At 44.9% G+C, this 20440-nt stretch overlaps 1 protein-coding gene across 1 annotated transcript in view; it reads right to left on the bottom strand.

The window, feature by feature from the left end:
• The window catches only part of CCDC7 (coiled-coil domain containing 7), a 360733-nt gene that overhangs the window by 138589 nt on the left and 201704 nt on the right, over positions 1-20440 (bottom strand). Inside the window, exons 36-37 of the mRNA XM_084859830.1 lie at positions 12234-12353; positions 5241-5366 (exon numbers count right to left, since the gene is read on the bottom strand). Coding sequence (XP_084715956.1) covers positions 5241-5366; positions 12234-12353 — 246 coding nt within the window. The remainder of the gene's footprint in view (positions 1-5240; positions 5367-12233; positions 12354-20440) is intronic.

Below are 20440 nucleotides of genomic sequence, written 5' to 3'. Positions count from 1 at the left end.
AAGCACAAGGTCATCTCAGTTAATCATTTTATTAGGACAGCAAAAACAATCCCAATCCCCCATGCCTCCCTATTAGTAAAAAGCAAGAGGCTATACATAAATTGTCTAGTACATCAGTAACATGGTCCTTTGTTTGTACGAATCTTGCTTCAGGGCCTAGGAAGATGAGTCAACATTGCCAGGGGAACAGCGTGTCAGGTGACATAGCTCATTATGATATATTTCAAGTAGTAAAGTCATAGGGGGTAAGCATACTTATTGGCAAAGAAGCATCCTTGGTGGCACTTGGGCAGTCCCTTCCTGCTGTCTGGTCCTGTGTTATAAATCCTCAAGGAATTGCTGCCAGAGGGGCAGAGGTCTATTCCTTTAAAATTTTGCTCTTGAGAAAGGAGTCATAGCTCAGTGGCAGAGCACATGCTATGCATATAAAAGGTACTTGGTTCATTCCCTGGCATCTCCAGTTAAAGGGATGTGAAAGATCTCCACCTGAGGGACACTGGAGAGCCATTATCAATCATAATAGGCAATACTGGGCAAGATGGACAATTAATCTGACCTGGTATGGCAGCTTCCTATATTTCACACCTCTGCCACAAGTTTCACTTAGCTTAAGTAATTGATCAATATCCTGATCCCACTAGTAAGCTGCTGCTAGCACATTTTTCCACAAATTTCCCTCACTTAATTTTGCTTGTTTTTATAGTATTTTATTTTTATCCTGCTCCTTAGCCATTTTTTTTCTCCCAGGTCAGCCAACAGTACTTAAACTCTTAATATAAATACCAATGAAGTGTAATATACAAAGCTGCTTGGGAACAGAGACCTCAGTATACCTGGTCCAGGCAAGATGGAAAAATGTCTACTACCTCCTCTCCCTCTGATAGCCTCAGCAATGGCACACAGTAGCTGGACCTCCTAATCTAGGCACAAGGTAAGGTGCCTGGTTTATGCCTCCTCTTCCTTTGATGGCCTCAGTAATAACAGTGATAACAGGACTTGCAAAAATGGAGATAATAAGCACATGTAAATCCTTTCCCTCTGCAAGGATGGGGGACCTATTAAAATGGTCCACCCACAGAGCCTAATGGATTCCAGAGGGCTCTGGGGGATTTTCCTGCTGATAAGGCAGGTGCCCCTGTAGAACCCCTGGTCACTCACTCTGTGGAATGCAGAGATGGTTCAGGCAGTTGACACAATTGTGCCCAAGTGCCCTCTCCCTCTGAGCCCAGTTTGGCAGCTCCTTGGTATACACCTGAGCTGAGGGAAATGAAGCCAGAAAGAGGACAGGCTAAGACACAGATAGAAGAAAACTTGTGCTGAGTCCAACCAAACACAGGTTAGAGTGGTGGTGATGGTGGCAAAACAGGAGTTTCTACCACCATTGCATGTTCTCAGTGTTCTCCAGCAGAGCTTTTCTGAGTGGTTCATGGCCTTATGATGGCACCGGATGTAGAAATGGAGATTACAGCAACCCTTCAGAAACACAGGGAAGACATGCACAGGAGTGGGCAATCCACCCTTAAGCCACTTGAGGAGAAAATTGATAACGTTATTGCTCAAATCCCCAATATTGCTGCAACAGAGGATGAAGCACGCTGGGTGGGGATACTGCATGACAGCAAAGTGCAGAGATTTATGCAGACCTCCAAAGACATGTGTCAGAAGTGTGAGGATTTGGAAAACAGAAGCAGATGCCAGAATATTTGTATTTTGTGGCATTCTAGAGTTGGGGGAGGGGAATAATATGACAGAGTTTGTGGTGCACTGGCTGTCTGACATCACCCCAAACCTGCAGCTTTCAGCAGCTAATATAGAAAGGGCCCATCAAGCAAGAGGCCTAGAGACAGTATAGTTTGCTTTATGAGCTTCACAGTCCAAGAGGTGCTGATACAGGCACTCCATAACTCTTTCAGAATTTAAAGGGAGACGCGTTACGATTTGTCAAGACCTGAATGTGGAGGCTGTTCTAAAGGAAGTGATTATTCTGATACATCGCAGGTAAACTCAGGAATGCAAAATTTAGATATCACTGGGGCTTAGGTTTTCACCTACTGGTCTGCTGAGAGGACACCACATACTCAGCCAATACCGTTCATAAGGCAAAAGCCTGTTTTCATTGCTACGGCTGGTCCACCAGATGAGGACATCCTGGATGATGATGAAGAAAAGAGCTGCCTAGCAGACAACCCAGTCTGGAAGACTGCGAGCACAAAGGCTACTCGCCAACCATGTCTCCAAAAGTCTGAAAAAGGAGACCTACTGTCTGATGAAAGACATCTATGCTCAGACCTGGTCAATCGGAAGAGATGGATATTAATAGAGATCATATCAAGAGGACCCTTGACAACCTACCATTGCTGAAAACAGCATGTGAGATGAATGGGAGATCACAAGTATTGACCAAGAACTTGGATGCATACCAAACGACAAACTGGATGCAGACAAACTGGAGAGGGTTCAGAGGAGGGCCACAAAGATGATCAGGGGACTGGAAACAAAGCCCTATGAGGACAGACTGAAAGAACTGGGCATATTTAGCCTTGAGAAGAGAAGACTGAGAGGAGATATGATAGCGCTCTTCAAGGACTTGAAAAGTTGTCACAGAGAGGAAGGCCAGGATCTCTTCTCCATCATCCCAGAATGAACGGAATAATGGGCTCCAGTTACAGGAAGCCAGATTCCGGCTGAACATTAGGAAAAACTTCCTGACTGTTAGAGCAATATGACAATGGAACCAATTACCTAGGGAGGTAGTGGGCTCTCCCACACTGGAGGCATTCAAGATGAAGCTGGACAGCCATCTGTCAGGGATGCTCGGACTTGGATTCCTGCATTGAGCAGGGGGTTGGACTTGATGGTCTTATAGGCCCCTTCCAACCCCACTATTCTATGATTCTGTGAAATCTGTCACAACTTAGACACAACAGTTACTGTAGTTCCATTAGTACAGGTGTCCACAGCACTGTCTGGTTCAATTTTATTGGATAAGCTGTAGTTGTTGAGGCCCAAGGATGTGGACAAGGTGCTTGGCCAAGTCCAGTCAACCATCTATGTGCTTGACCCTTGCCCTTCATGACTTTTTGACCCTTTTCAGATGTCATGCTCAACCATGGTGGTTCATTAACCACACACAAACCACGCTCACTAACCACTTGCTGCAACATGGTTAGTGGGTTCCACCATGGCATAGTGAGATATCTGAACAGGCCCCCATGGTTAACAGAGAGCGACCACAGAGCTCTACGGTAAGAGCAGCCAAAAATGGCCTTACAGAAGCAGTACTGCTGATGTCCATTAGAAGCTATTTTCTTTCTTTTTGCTTCTGTTACAAAAATAAGCAATAAAAAATTAAAATGGTGGAAAATGCACAAAATCCGCATATTGCTAAACTGTGCAAAATCGCTATGTTGCTAAATTGTGCATTTGAACAAAATTCCCATTAAGATATAGCAATTTTGCACAAACGCACTTATGCGCAAATGCACATTTTAGCGATATGGCAATTTTGCACAATATCCACCTGCCTTTTTTTGTGTGTGTGCTTATTTTTGTATGGAAGGAGAAAGAAAGAGGAAAACGGCCACTAACAGCCATCAGCGACACCGCTCCTGTAATGGCCTTGTGAGCTATAGAGGCTGCTGGGGTGCATGATGGAGTGGTTGGAGGACTGTAGGATGGCAAGTAGTTAAAGAGTGGTTGGCACTAACCACCCTGCAGCCTAACTGCCTAACCACCCTATTAGCCTAACCACCCTTCCCCAATGTGCACCTGAACACTGTCACTATATCTAATAGATAGCTGATGTCTGGCTTTGGTCCAGGAGATTGAAAATTCCTTCTTGAGGGGGTAGTACTGGCCTTTTTAAAGGAGGTGGAAATTAGGCCACTCCTGAAAAAGCTTAATCTAGACCCAGATGATGCTAATTACTATAGACCAGTTGCCAATATCCCCTTCCTGGACAAGGTGCTTGAGTGCATGGTTGCTGGTCAACTCCAGGCACTGTAAACTGATTAAACTTGAATTAAACTGAAGCCCCATTTAAATTGGTCTTCAGGCCTGGTTTTGGAATAGAAACTGCCTTGATCACCCTGTGGGATGACATTTTCCAAGAGAGAGACAGGAGGAGTGCAACCCTGTTGATTCTCTTAGACCTCTTGATGGCTTTTGATACCATTGACCATGGTATTGTTACAAAGTAACTCTATTTCTCCTTTTCATCAAATTCAGGTGAAACAGTGGCTGTTCTGAATCAGTGCCTGGGCACGGTGATGGACTGGGTGAGGGCCAATACACTGAGGCTCAGTCCAAACAAGACAGAGGTACTGTTAATGGGTGGTTCGACTGCCCAGCTAAATGAAGTTCAACCTGTTCTGGAGGGGGTTGCACCCCCTCTAAAGGACCAAGTTCATAGTTTGGGGGTGCTTTTGGATCAAGCATTGTCACTAGAGGCACAGGTGGACTTGGTGGTATGGAGCATCTTTTATCAGCTTAGGCTGATATACCAACTGTGACCCTACTTAGACAGGGAAAGACTTGGAACAGTTTATCCATGGTCTGGTAACCTCTTATCTCGGTTACTGCAATATGTTATATGTGGGGTTACCTTTGAAAATGGTCAAGAAACTGCAGCTAGTCCAAAAGAGGGCAGTGAGATTGTTAACAGGGACTGTCCAATGTGATCATCTTATGCCAGTACTTTTCCATCTGCGCTGGTAGCCAGTCCATTTCCAGGCCCAATTCAAAGTGCTGGTGTTAACGTTCAAAGCCCTAAATGGCTTGCTCCCAAGTTACCTGAAGGACCTTCTCCTCCCATATATACATGTCTGGATCCTAAGATCATCTTTAGAGGTTGTTCTCTGGGAGGCCCCACTAAATGAAGTGTGGCTGGTGGCTATTAAGAGGGCCCTTTCTGTTGTGGCACTCCAGTTGTGGAATGATTGTCCCAGAGAGGCTTGCCTGGCACTTATGTTGCAGTCTTTTCAGCACCAGGTGAAGACCATATTTTCCAAGGCATTTTAGTCTCACTTTGTTTTTAAAACTGTTACTTTATTTTAAATCTTTGCACTGCTACTAGGTTTTATTTTGTTTTGTTTTTAATTTCAGTTTGATATTGTAGTTTTAGTTTTATTGTGTCATATTTTATGGTTTTAACTGTTATGAACCACCCAGAGAACTTCAGCTATTGGGTGGTATAGTAAGTAAGTAAGTAAATAAATAAATGTCATTTAGTCTCTTCTTACCAGCAGGTCTTCCAATTAGAGCCTGTTCTGAAGCATGACGTTCTGCTTTTAGTATATCACACACGATTTCCTCTAGCTCTCCAGTCAAGCATCTCCTTTGCTCAGCTAGCTCTTGTAGTTTATGCTCTGCAAAATAATGCCAATCCATATCTATCTCTCGTTTCAGTGAAAAGTGTACTTTCAAAGGCAGCTTCAAAGGTACTCTTGCAGTAGCAACAGTACAGACAGTTCAGTTCTATGATGCTGGAAGGCAAGAGAGTATCATCCTGCATATAGAGAGCGTGAGAGACGCCTACCAGAGTGTCTCATACCAAGAAACAAGGCTATCACAAAACAAACAAAGCAGACTAAGCCCTCTCCTTCTCTCCTTTGGTAATAGGATTTGCAGAAGGGATTGGGGCAGGACAGTAGGCAGGGAGTTACTAGCGTGGCACTTCTCTGATCTTTTCTGCCGATCTGGGGAGGGAAGCCCATGCGGCTTCAGACACAGCCAAAAAAAAATAAAAATAAAATGTGGGCAACTTTGGAGGTGGCGGGGACTGCATATGGTGCATGGGCCACATGTTGCCAACCCTTACTCTAGGTACTCTAAAGGTTCAGGTATAAATTTAAGGTGACTGACACACCTTTCTAGATGAATGCATCTTAGAAACTTAAATGATAGTGTCCCTACAGATAAAATGGGAGAATTTATTTGGCTCTCATGTCGTAGCATAGATGGTTATGTATTCATTCCTGAATTAATTTTTCACGGTGAAATCACAATTAGTGATTATAAAAGAGAGTGAAAACTCCCATTATTTACATTGTTCAATGTTAGATGACATGGGTAGAATGAAAACTACATGTTCTTAAGAACCTAGACTATAACTTCTTAGTTTTTTTAAACCAAGGAACGATTATCAATACAATCAGCAATCCTCAGTGCTGGAAAATGAATTGAAAGCTATATCTAAATATGAAGCTCTAACCAAGGGCAGTTAGAATAAAGCCTGGCACAAAACAAAACTCAGAAGATGTTAGGGATAAGAGATGGTGTGATAAAGATTGTATCTCTTTTAAAAATCTTGCAGAGGATAATACAACAGCAGATATTGAGAATTTAACAACTTAGCCCCTGGTTACATCTGAGCAAATTAAGAAACTGATTCTTCAGTTAAGAAATGGGAAATCACCAGGTCTTTATTACATTCTCCCTGAATTAATACAATCTAATATAAGCTTCTAGACATCAGTGTTTGCAACTCTATTTACACTTATTAATCAGACAGGGTCAGCCCAGACTTATGGAAAAAGGTAATAGTTATTCCCATATTTTAAAACGGAGCAGGGTCTGACCAATTAATTATCATCCTATTAGTTTATTATTTATTTATTTATTGCATTTATACCCCGCCTTTCTCCCTCTCGCAAGGAACTCAAGGCAGCTTACATTATCCTCCTCCTCACCGTTGTATCCTCACAACAACAACCCTGTGAGGTAGGTTGGGCTGAGAGTCTGTGACTGGCCCAAAGTCACCCAGTGAGCTTCCATGGCCAAGTGGGGACTAGAACCCGGATCTCCCGGCTCCCAGTCCGTCACTCTCACCACTACACTACACTGGCTCTCTGTCACTGGAAAAATTCATGTAGCCCACCTATTAGGAAAGCTGGTGTTTTCGTTAGGAACAGATGAATCTGTCAGTTTCAGTTTCTCTCAGTTTCTCATTTTCCACCCTTATATTTGGTTCATCCTAAACTTTGAGACCCCTTCATGGATCACTGCCTTGTTGTGGCGAAGGGGCTTGCGTAACTCAGTGAAGCCATAAGCTATGCTGTGCAGGGCCACCCAAGATGGACAGGTCATGCCGGAGAGTTCTGACAAAATGTGGTCCACTGGAGAAGGAAATGGCAACCCACTCCAGTATTCTTGCCAAGAAAACCCCATGGAACATATCACAAGGCTAAAAGATATGATGCCGGAAGATGAGCCCCTCAGGTCAGAAGGTGTCCAATATACTACTGGGGAAGAGCAGAGGGAATTTCCAAGTAGTGCCAGAAAGAGTGAAGCGGCTCGGCCAAAGCCAAAAGGACACTCAGCTGTGGATGTGTCTGGTGGTGAAAAGAAAGTCCGATGCTGTAAAGAACAATATTGTTTAGGAACCTGGAATGTCAGATCAATGAATCAAGGTAAGCTGCAGGTGGTCAAACATGAGATGGCAAGATTGAACATCGACATCTTGGGAATCAGTGAACTAAAATGGACAAGCATGGGCGAATTTAATTCAGGTGACCATTATATCTACTACTGTGGGCAAGAATCCTGTAGAAGAAATAGAGTAGCACTCATAGTCAACAAAAGGGTGGGAAAAGCAGTACTGGGGTACAATCTCAAAAACGACAGAATGATCTCAGTACGAATCCAAGGCAAACCATTCAACATCACAGTAATTCAAGTCTATGCCCCAACCACTGAGGCCGAAGAAGCTGAGGTTGATTGGTTCTATGAAGACCTACTACAACACCTTCTAGAACTAACACCAAAAAAAGATGTCCTCTTCATCACAGGAGATTGGAATGCTAAAGTAGGAAGTCAAGAAATCACCGGGATAACAGGCAAGCATGGTCTTGGTGTACAAAATGAAGCAGGAGGACAAAGGCTAATAGAGTTTTGCCAAGAGAACACGCTGATCATAGCAAACACTCTTTTCCAACAGCACAAGAGGCGACTCTACACATGGACATCACCAGATGGTCAATATCGAAATCAGATTGATTATGTCCTTTGCAGCCAAAGATGGAGAAGCTCTATACAGTCAGTAAAAACAAGACCTGGAGCTGACTGTGGCTCAGATCATGAGCTGCTTCTTGCAAAATTTCAGCTTAAATTGAAGAACGTAGGGAAAACCACTAAACCATTCCGGTATGACCTAAATCATATCCCTTATGAATATACAGTGGAGGTCTCAAATAGATTTAAGGGATTAGACCTGATAGACAGAGTGCCTGAGGAACTATGGACGGAGGTCTGTAACATTGTTCAGGAGGCAGCAACTCAATCCATCCCAAAGAAAAAGAAATGCAAGAAAGCCAAGTGGCTGTCTGATGAGGCTTTACAAGTAGCTGAGGAAAGAAGGGAAGCGAAAAGCAAGGGAGAAAGGGGAAGATATATCCAACTGAATGCAGAGTTCCAGAGAATAGCAAGGAGAGACAAGAAGGCCTTCTTAAATGAACAATGCAAAGAAATCGAGGAAAACAACTGAATGGGAAAGACTACAGATCTTTTCAAGAAAATCAGAGATATCAAAGGAATGTTTTGGACAAAGATGGGCATGATAAAGGACAAAGAAGGCAGGAACCTAACAGAAGCAGATGAGATTAAGAAGAGGTGGAAAGAATACACAGAAGAACTATACAGGAAAGATCTGAATGTCCCTGATAGCCATGATAGTGCAGTCACTGAACTTGAGCCCGACATCCTCGAGAGTGAAGTCAAGTGGGCCTTAGGAAGCATTCCTAACAACAAAGCTAGCGGAGATGACAGTATTCCAGCTGAGCTATTTAAAATCCTAAAAGATGATGCTGTTAAAGTGCTGCACTCAATATGCCAACAAATTTGGAACACTCAACAATTGCTACAAGACTGGAAAGGTCCATTTACATTCCAAATCCAAAGAAGGGCAATGCCAAAGAGTGTTCAAACTACCGCACAATTGCGCTCATTTCACATGCCAGCAAGGTGATGCTCAAAATCCTACAAGCTAGGCTTCAGCAGCATGTGAACCGAGAACTACGGGAAGTACAAGCTGGGTTTCAAAGAGGCAGAGGATCTAGAGATCAAATCGCCAACATTTAGAGATGGCAGAGAATTCTGCCACGGATCTTGGGGAGGCCGAATGCCAGTGCATTTGGCCCCCCGAAATCTGTGGCGGAACGGCCTGCCACCCCCCCACGGATCCCCCTGGGACGAGACTTCCGGGCGGATCTTCCGGGCGGCGGCGGCTGCAGTGGCTGGTCTTCTGACCGGCTGCCACCGCCGCCATTTGCAGGTTTTGGGGGGGGGGGTTACACCGACGTTATAGGCTACATAAGTTTTTACGTAGCCTAAAATGTCTGGGTTAAAAAAAAAAAAAGCCGTACGCAAATGGCGGCGGCTACGCCCACCGCCATTTGCGTTCCTTATTTTGGGCTGTCTTAGTCTATGTAAATAATTAGATAGACTAAGACTGCAAAAACAAGGGGAACGCAAATAGCGTCCGCTATGCTATTTGCGTTCCCCTTATTTTCGCCATCTTAGTCTACGTAAATATTTACATAGATTAAGACGTTAAAAGTACGGAACGCAAATGGCGGTGGCCATAGCCACCGCCATTTGTGTACGCGGTTTTTGTTTTTTTTCCCCAGAGCCCTCCGCGGCCGGAAATCCGGCTGCGAACGGCTCTGGCCTGGCTGGGCCTAGCCGGCTGCTCCACGGAGCCGCCGCGGAGCACAGCCGGCCAAGGAGGATTCCGGGGGGGAGGAACGGAATGCCTCCCCCCCATCCAGGATTCCGGGGGGAGGGACGGAACGCCTCCCCCCACCATAAACATAATCCGCAAACAGGTAAGTGATTTTCGTACATCCCTACCAACATTTGCTGGATCATGGAGAAAGCAAGAGAATTCCAGAAAAACGTCTATTTCTGCTTCATTGACTACTCTAAAGCCTTTGATTGTGTGGATTACAGCAAACTCTGGCAAATTCTTAAAGAGATGGGAGTACCAGACCACCTTACCTGTCTCCTGAGAAACCTGTATGAGGGTCAAGAAGCAACAGTAAGAACCGGACATGGAAGAACCGATTGGTTCCAAATTGGGAAAGGAGTACGACAAGGCTGTTTATTGTCGCCCTGCTTATTTAATTTCTATGCAGTGTACATCATGAGAAATGCCGGGTTGGATGAATCACAGGTCGGAATTAAGATTGCCGGGAGAATTACCAACAACCTCAGATACGCAGACGATACCACCCTAATGGCAGAAAGTGAAGAGGATCTAAAGAGCCTCTTGTTGAGGGTGAAAATGGAGAGTGCAAAAGCTGGTTTGAAACTCAACATTAAAAAAACGAAGATCATGGCATCTGGCCCCATCACTTCCTGGCATATAGACGGAGAAGAAATGGAAGCAGTGACAGATTTTACTTTCTTGGGCTCCAAGATCACCGCAGACGGTGACTGTAGCCATGAAATTAAAAGACGCTTGCTCCTTGGGAGGAAAGCTATGGCACACCTAGACAGCATAGTAAGAAGCAGAGACATTACCTTGCCGACAAACGTTCGTCTAATCAAAGCTATGGTTTTCCCAGTAGTAATGTATGGCTGTGAGAGCTGGACTATAAGGAAGGCTGAGCGCCGAAGAATTGATGCTTTCGAACTGTGGTGCTGGAGAAGGCTCTTACGAGTCCCCTGGACTGCAAGGAGGTCAAATCAGTCAGTCCTAAAGGAAATCAACTGACTGCTCATTGGAAGGACAGATACTGAAGCTGAAGCTCAAATATTTTGGCCACCTAATGCGAAGAGAAAACTCACTGGAAAAGACCCTGATGCTGGGAAGGATTGAAGGCAAAAGGAGAAGGGGACGGCAGAGGATGAGATGGCTAGGTAGCATCACTGATGCAATGAATATGAACTTGAGCACACTCCGGGAGAGAGCGGAGGACAGGAAGGCCTGGTGTGCTACGGTCCATGGGGTCACGAAGAGTTGGACATGACTTAACAACTGAGCAACAACAAACTTTGAGAATTCTTTAAAAGTTTGCATGACACTTCATAAACACAATTTTGTGCACGTATTTTCTCCTAATATGTGAACTTTTGTATTCACTTTTGGAAAATATTTGTAAACAATTTTCCTAATGTAATGCATTTAACGTGATTTTCATTAATATATACATTTTTGTGTACAGTTTTCCCTAATATATACATTTTAGTACACCGTTTTATAGGAGAACACTGCGAAATTTGGAGAAGTGCATATTTTGAAGGATTTTGGTTCATGTATTGGTTCAGAAGTGCGAAATTAGGTAAGTTCACATTATAAAGCAGACCAAACTAATCTTCCCCATTCGTAACCTTGGTTAACTGAGTTTCATATATTAGGAAACGAACAATCACTTTATCTTAAAGTAATACTCAGTGTCCCCAGGTATCTGGTTAATGTAGTGTTGTGCCTAGAAAGAGTACTGAAATATTTAATATGCATGGATAACTTGGCCATTGACTTTTTCCAAGTTGTTAAAATTCTCCTTTGGCCATCAAGATTTTAGGTACCACTCTATAATTTGGCAAAATTCATACAGAAATACAGAGATGAATGCTGTCCCCTATAAAATAATGGAATTGAGATATTCTCTATTGATTTTCTTACCTTTCAGTGAAATGAAAATGAAAGCAGTATTGCTACAAAGATTATATGACATGTGATGATGTTTGTATTTTTTAAAATTCACCTTCACTTTCAATATGCTATTGCAGATAAACGTAAAAAGCCTAAATCCTGGCTTGTATGAATATGTTGCCTTCTACTCTGTTAAAGAGAAGATGTAAATAAATGGCAATCTCCTTTAAAGGCTTGCTGCCTTGACAGTTCAAGGAATCTTGAAATCATGTTTCACGTGTTGTTATACTCTAACATTTACAATGCTCTAGGTCCTCTGTTAGCAAAAGTACTTATAAAGTGTTCTACTGTTTAGCTACTAAAATTCCTTCTGGTACTGAAAAGATTTCAAAGCTGTTTTAATTGCAGTTAAGAGCTTAGATAGCATGTACTTGGTTAATTTCAAGTTCAAGTTAAACAAAATCAGTTGCTGCCCACTATACTGGAGAATGTTGAAATATTTTGTACAATGTTACTGGTCACTAATCACAAAAAACCACATCATCATCATCATCATCATCATCATCATCACTACTACTACTACTACTACTACTACTACTGTGAGTATTGATGAAAGCATAAGAAATCACAGCATACATACCACTGATACTGCCTGGATGTGTAGCTGCAAGTTCCTGAGCTTCTTGTAGCTCTTTCTGATTAGATTTCAACTTTTCCAATAATTCCTGCTTCTTTGCAGACAGCTCATATAATTCCCTTTCTGCAAATAGAAATATTTATGAATCATCTCTTGAAAAATAGTTTCAAAAGTCATCATTGCACTCAAAGTCACATAAAATGAAGCAATATATTCAAAAACTCAATTTCATAGAAATGACAAATAACTTCTTATCTACCATTTATTTATTTATTGGTATCCCACCTTTCTGCCAAAAATGGCACTTAACACAGCAGATTACACACCTTAAGAAAATGCAAAGAAGTGAAACTAAATGTTTCTGGGAATGTAGCAAACTAACTTCAAGGGAGCCTGAGTCTCTGGCAATATCACACAGATCCATTACGATGATCTCAGCAGAGATCTAAAAATTAGGGCACCCTCAAGCCATGCAGACATGAGCAAAGTCTAAGAGCTTCTCTGACACCTCTAAATGAAGGCTTTGATTAGGAGAACAGAAGGTGTACCAGTCCTTTACAACTCCCATTTCTTTGGTAAGAAACAGGAGGCTATGCAAAAATCTTCTTGTACTACTAATTAGTGTTGGAAGGCCAATATAATTACATTTTTGTAATAATTTTGCTTTTGAGGCCAGAAAGAATGGGAGAGTTGGAGTGCCTGGTTTTAAAGGATAGCCTAGATATAGGGGGCATTATGGAAACTTGGTGGAATGGAGAGAACCATGGGGAAGGCATGGCACTGGGGGATTAACAGGCCAACTGAGGAGGGGCTAGATACCTTACGGCTATCCCCTCTTACGGTTCTTCCCTCAACCACATGGTTCCTGGTGGCCTTACCAGCTTGACCCTGAGTCTGGTGATGCTGTTGCTGCTGAATGCCAGGTCGGTCCAAAATAAAACCTGCCTCATCCATGATTTGATTATGGATGAGGGGGCCGACCTGGTATGTATTACTGAGACCTGGGTGAGGGAACTTGGAGGGGTTACTCCCTCCCAGCTGTGCCCTCCTGGGTACTTGCTGCAGCACCAACACCAACTCGAGGGTCGGGGAGGGAGGGTTGCCATGTTCTATAGGAATCCTATCTCCCTCTCTAAACTTCCGGTTCATTCAAGTGCAGATCTTGGGTGTCTGTACCTTGTGTTGGGTACCCAGGACAGATTAGGGATTCTGCTGGTGTACCGCCCACTCCAATGCCCAAAAGACTCCCTGCCCGGGCTGACGGAGGTGGTCTCGAGCTTGGTGTTGAGGACCCCTAGGATGATGGTCCTGGGGGATCTCAACTTCCATGCTGAGGCTGCTGTATCCGGGGCAGCTCAGGACTTCATGGCTGCCATGACAACCATGGGGCTGTCCCAACATGTCATCAGCCCAACACATGTAAAAGGACACACGTTTGATCTAGTTGTCTCGACTGGGCAGGGGGATGGTGATCTGAAAGTGGGGAAATTAACGTCTGTCCCTTTGTCATGGTCAGATCATTTCCTACTGAGGTTTAGACTCTCGGCAGCTTTTTCCCTCTGCAAAGATGGGGGACCTATTCAAATGGAGGCTAATGGATTCTGATGGATTCCAGAGGGCTCTGGGGGGTTTCCTGCTGGTATGGCTGGTGCTCCTGTCAAAGCTCAGGTCACTTTGTGGATGCAGAGATGACTCAGGCAGTTGACACATTCGCACCCAAATGCCCTCTCCCTCTGAGCAAAGCCCGGCCAGCTCCTTGGTATACACCTGACCTGAGGGCAATGAAGGAAGAGGGGAGACACCTAGAAAACAGGTGGAGGAAAACTAGGGATGTCAGAGAATTCCGCCACGGATCTCGGGGAGGCCGAATGCCAGCGCATTCGGCCCCCCGAAATCGGTGGTGGAACAGTCTGCCCCCCTGCCCCCCCGGGACAGGACTTACCTTGGGTGGATCTTCCTGGCGGCAGCGGCGGCTCTGGCGGCAGCTCCGGCGGCGGTTCGGTGGCGGCAGCTGCCGGTCTTCTGACCGGCTGCCGCCACCATTTCCAGTTAAAAAAAAAAAAAAAGTGATAGGCTACGTAAAGATTTACGTAGCCTACCACGGCTAGATTTTTAAAAAACACCGTGATAGGCTACGTAAATGTTTACATAGCCTATCACGGCTGATTTAGAGAAAGAAAGAAAAATGCGCGTACGCAAATGGCGGTGCCCATGGGCGCCGCCATTTGCGTCCCTTATTTTGGCACGTCTTAGTTTATGTAAACATTTACGTAGACTAAGGCGGCAAAAATAAGGGGAACGCAAATAACGTAGTATCTACGCTATTTGCGTTCCCCTTATTTTGGCCGTCTTAGTCTATGTAAATGTTTACGTAGACTAAGACATGCCAAAATAAGGAATGCAAATGGCGGCGCCCATAGGCGCTGCCATTTGCGTACGCGCGTGTTCCTTTTCTTTTAAATCAGCCGTGATAGGCTACGTAAACATTTATGTAGCCTATCACAGCTGACTGCAGGGACGCAAATGGCAGCGGCTACGGCCGCTGCCATTTGTGTCCCTGCTAGCCAGCGGCGAGGATTCCGGGGGGAGGGACGGAACGCCTCCCCCCCAACCATTAGCATAATCCCCGAAAGGTAAGTGATTTTCGTACATCCCTAAGGAAAACTCGTGCTGAGTCTGACCGAGCACAAGTTAGAGCACATTATTGAGCCCACTCCTTGGCGGTGAGGGTGGCAAAGAGACTGTTCTTTTCCACCAGGATTGCATCTTCTCAGTGTCATCCAGCAGAGCTTTTCCAAGTGGTTCGTGGCCTGTTACATTCTGTGCCAGGGAGAGAGACTGTGGAACCCTCAGTAGCATGCTGTGATGAGTTTGCACAGCACTTTGAAGATAAAGTCGCTCAGATTCGTCATGAATTGGACACCACGATGAATGCAGTTCCAATAGTAGAGGAGTCCAGAGCACCGTCTGGTCCAGTTGTATTGGATGAGTTTTGGTTATTGAGGCCTGAGGATGTAGACAAGGTGCTTGGCCAAGTCCAGTTGACCACCTGTGTGCTCAACCATTGCCCTTCATAGTTTATTACATCAGGATGTCTGGCTGGGTCCAGGAGGTTGTAAATTCCTCCTTGAGAGAGGGAGTGGTACCAGCCTCTTTAAAAGAGGCAGTAATCAGGCCACTCATGAAAAAGCCTAACCTGGACCTGGAGGATGTTAACAACTACAGGCCGGTGGCCAACATCCCCTTCCTAGGCAAGGTGCTGGAGTGGGTGGTTGCAGGATAATGCCAGGCACTCTTGAATGAAACAGATTATCTAGATCCATTTCAATTGGACTTCAGGCCTGGTTTTGGAATGGAAACTGCCTTGGTCACCCTGTGGGATGACCTCTGCCAGAAGAGGAACAGGGGGAATACAACCCTGTTGATTCTCCTGGACCTCTCTGCAGCTTTCAATACCATTGACTATTGTATCCTTCTGGATAGGTTGTCTGGGTTGGGAGCTGTAGGCACTGCGCTGCAGTGGTTCCGCTCCTACATGGATGGCCGATTCTAGAAGGTGGTGCTGGGGGATTATTGCTCTGTGCCTTGGCAATTACGCCATTGGGGTTCCACAGGGCTTTATTTTATCCTCTATGCTGTTCAACATCTCCATGAAACTGCTGGGGGAGCTCATCTGGAGGTGTGGGCTGAGGTGCCATCAATATGTGGATGACACCCAGCTCTACCTCTCTTTCTCATCAAACCCACGTGAGGCAGTGGCTGTTCTGAATCAGTGCCTGGGCACGGTAATGGACTGGATGAAGGCCAATACACTGAAACTCAAATCAGACAAGATGGAGGTACTGTTAGTCGGTGGTTCACCTGCCAGGCTAGGTGATGTTCAATCTCTTCTGGAGGGGGCTGCACTCCCCCTAATGGATCAGGTCCATAGTTTGGGGCTGCTCTTGGACACAAAACTGTCACTAGAGACACAGGTGAACTCAGTAGTACAGAGCACTTTTTATCAGCTTAGGCTGGTATACCAACTATGCCCTTATCTGGACAGAGATAGCCTAGCTACTATTATCCATGCTCTGATAACCTCTCATCTGGATTACTGCAATGCGTGACATGTGGCGCTGCCTTTGAAAACGGTGCAGGAACTTCTCCTAGTCCAAGATAGGGCAGCAAGATTGTTAACAGGGACTGGCCAATGAGCTCTCATTATGCCAGTACTTTTCCAGCTGCACTGGCTGCCAGCCCATTTCCAGGCCCGATTCAAAGTGCTGGTATTAACATTCGAAGCCCTTAACGGCTTGGAGCTAGGTTACCTAAAGGATCACCTCCTCCCATATGTGCCTGCCTGGACCCTAAGATCATCCTCAGCAGTCTTTCTCCGTGAGCCCCTGCCAAAGGAAGTGAGACAGGTGGCTGCCAGGAAGAGAACCTTTTCTGCTGTGGCGCCCCGGCTGTGGAATGTGCTCCCTAGAGAGGTTCGCCTGGCGCCTACGTTGTACTCCTTCTAGCGAAAACCTTTTTATTCTCCTAGTATTTTAGCATTTTAGCTTCCTAGTCTTTTAGCTTTGGTGTTTTAGATCTGTATTTTAAATCTCTGCATTGCTGCTAAGTTTTATTCTGGTTGTACTGTTATATTGTGGTTTTAAGCTTTCATATTTATATTGTTTTATGCTGTGCTTTGTGGTTTTAATTTTTGTTGACCGCCCAGACAGCTTCAGCTATTGGGAGTTATAGAAATACATACATACATACATACACCAGTGGAATACAGTCATCTCTGGATATAACCTGGTGGAGTAGAGAGAACCAGTGGGATATGGTCATCTCTGGATATAAACGCTATAGAAAGAACAGGGAAGGGTGTAATGGAGGAGGTGTTGCTCTATACATCAAAGTGTTCAACATCATAGTGTCGAACAGACTAGAAAACCTAAAAGGAGCAGACTATTACACATAAGCTCTGTCAGTGACAATTCTGGGCTCCAAAACTATTTTAGTACTGGAAACATGCTATTGTCCCCCAGACTAGAACGCTCAGGGTGATCTTGAGATGGAAAATGAAATCAGGGAGGCCTCCAAATTAGGAAGTGTTATAATAATGGGGACTTCAATTGTCCTCACACTGACTGAATAAATGCATGTTCCAGTCACAACAAAAAGGTTAAATTTGTCAGTGCCCTAAATTACTGTGCCCTAGAGCAGTTGGTCGTGGAACTGACCAGAGGGAAGGCAACCCTGGTTTTAATCCTAACTGGTGTCACCCAGGACCTAGTATGAGATGTGAATGTTATAGAACCAATTGGAAACAATGACCATAATGCTGTGAGATTTCATAGATATTTATGTGGGAAATTGCCAAGGAAGTCCAACACACTCACATTTGACTTCAAAAGAGGAAATTTCTCTAAAATGAGGGAACTGGTGGAAAGCAAGTTGGCAGAGGGAGTCAAAAGGGTTATATCCCTTCCAAATGTTTGAAGGCTACTCAAAATCAGAATAATAGAAACTCAACTAGAATGTATACCACAGGTTAGGAAAGGTAGCAGCAAGTCCAAGAGGTCATCAGCACTGTTAACAAGCAGGGTCAAGGAAGCTATTAGAGAAAAGAAAGCTTCCTTCAGAAAATGGGAGCCTTGCCCAGAAGAGGAAAACAAAGGGAGCAGAAGCATGCACAAAGGCAATACAAGCAGACAATAATAGATGCAAAAAAGCATTTTGGACAGCATATCGCTAACAACATCAAGGCCAACAAAGAATCCTTTAAATATATCAGAAACAGGAAACCAGCTAGGGAGGCAGTTGGACTGTTGGATGATAACAGATTTACAGGAATACTAAAGGAAGATAATGAGATTGCAGAGATTAATGAATTCTTCTCATCTGTCTTCACTGCAGAAGATATAGTTCCTCACCAAAGACTCCTGAGCAAACTTAGTAGTCATGGAATAAGAAGAGAGGTCCTCTTATGGATCAGTAACTGGTTAAAGAACAGGAAGCAGAAAGTAGGAAGCAGGAATAAATGGTAAATTCTCTCAATGGTGGGAAGTAGGGATGTCAGAAAATTTCTCCACGAATCTCGGGGAGGCCGAATGCCAGCGCATTCGGCCCCCCGAAATTGGTGGAGAAACGGTCTGCCACCCCCACCCCCCCGCCGGGACAGGACTTACCTTGCTCAAATGTCCCTTGTGGTGGCGGCGGCAGCGGCTCCGGTGGCGGTTCAGCTGCGGCGACGGCCAGTCTTCCGATCGGCTGCCACCGCCACCATTTCCAAGTAAAAAAAAAACAAAAAACAAGCAAACGTGATAGGCTACGTAAAGATTTACGTAGCCTATCACGGCTAGATTTTTAAAAAGCACCGTGATAGGCTACGTAAATGTTTACGTAGCCTATCACGGCTGACTTAAAAAAAAAAAAAGCGCGTACGCAAATGGTGGCACCCATGGGCGCCTCCATTTGCATTCCTTATTTTGGCACGTCTAGTCTAAGTAAACATTTACGTAGACTACAGCGAAAATAAGGGGAACGCTACGCTATTTGCTTTCCCCTTATTTTCGCCGTAGTCTACGTAAATGTTTACGTAGACTAGACGTGCCAAAATAAGGAATGCAAATGGCGGCACCCATGGGTGCCGCCATTTGCATACGCACGGGGATTTTTTGTTTGTTTTTAACTCAGCCGTGATAGGCTACGTAAACATTTATGTAGCCTATCACGGCTGACTGCAGGGACGCAAACGGTGGTGGCTACAGCCGCCGCCATTTGCAGACCCGGCCGGCCAGGATTCGCGGCGGGAGGGACGGGGTGCCTCCCCCCCGGCCAGAATTTCGGGGGGGGCGCCTCCCCACTGGCCACAATTTTGGGGGGGAGGGACGGAGCACCTCCCCCCCACCGCGAATCAAATTTCGTAAAAGGTAAGTGACTTTCGTACATCCCTAGAAAAAAGGCAAATTCCATGTCAGGAATAATTAGAAAAAGAATTGAAAATAAAACTGCCAAGATCATACTCTCCTTATACAAATCTATAGTGTGACCACACTTGGAATACTGTGTTCAGTATTGGTCACCACACCAAAAAAAAAAAAAGATACTGTAGAGCTACAAAAAGTGCAGAAAGGGGCAACTAAAAGTGCTAAAAAGGGCTGAAGCAACTCCCCTATAAGGGAAGGTTAAAACAGCTAGGAATGTTTAGCCTAGAAAAAAGGTGAGTAAGGTGGGACATGATAGAGGTGTACAAAATTATGCATGTTGCGGAGGCAGTGGATAGGTTGACATTTTTCTCCCTCTCTCATAGTATTAGAACCTGGGGTTATCCCATTAAGCTGATTGGTTGAAGATTCAGGACAGATCAAAGGAAGTACTTCTTCACACAGCACATAGTTAAACTGTGGAATTCACTACCACAAGATGTAGCAATGGCCACCAATTTGGATGGCTTTAAAAGGCGACTGGACAAATTCATGGAGGATAAGGCTATCAATGGCTACTAGTACTGATGGCTGTATGCCATCACTATCAGAGGTAGTGTGCCTATGTACACAAGTTGCTGGAGAACATGGGTGGGAGGGTGCTATTGCACTCATGTCCTGCTTGTGGGTTTCTCATGGGCAGCTGGTTGGCCACTGTGTGAACACAATGCTGGACTAGATGGACCCTTGGTCTGATCCAGTACGGCTCTTCTTATGTTCTCATGAAGAAGAGTGAGCAATGACAGGTATATGATCTGGCAGTTGCACTATCTCATGATGAGAATGTCAGAGAAGGACTTATCTATTATGCTAAAACACCTCTGTCACACCCTTTGCTAACTTGTATGTACGTGTCTATTTTTAACCTGCTTTTCATGCAAAATGGCTCGCAATACAGCAACAGCACTTAAAATCCAATTAACACCAATTAAAATGTAACTTGAAATGCTAGTTGGACTTGGGTTCTCAGTATTTCCAGACTCTTCTGTTGGCTTCGGTAATGGCGTAGGGATGGCGGAGAATTTCTCCCCGAAACTTCGGGGGGCCGAGCGCCAACGTGTTCGGCCCCCCGAACAAGTTTCGGGGAGAAATCCTCCGCCCCCCCCGCCCCCCCCCCCGGGACGGGACTTACCTTCCCTGAATGTCCCTCCCGGCGGCGGGTCCGGCTGGCGGTTCGTCCGGTGTTCGAGCGGGGCGGGAGCGGCAGCCAGTCTTTCGACCGGCTGCCGCCCCCGCCATTGCAATCAA

This window comes from Heloderma suspectum, chromosome 5 (assembly GCF_057233095.1).
Source record: "Heloderma suspectum isolate Gila_16-S chromosome 5, 16-S_ref, whole genome shotgun sequence".
Lineage (NCBI taxonomy): Eukaryota > Metazoa > Chordata > Lepidosauria > Squamata > Helodermatidae > Heloderma > Heloderma suspectum.
This window is presented reverse-complemented; position numbering and strand designations above follow the sequence as displayed.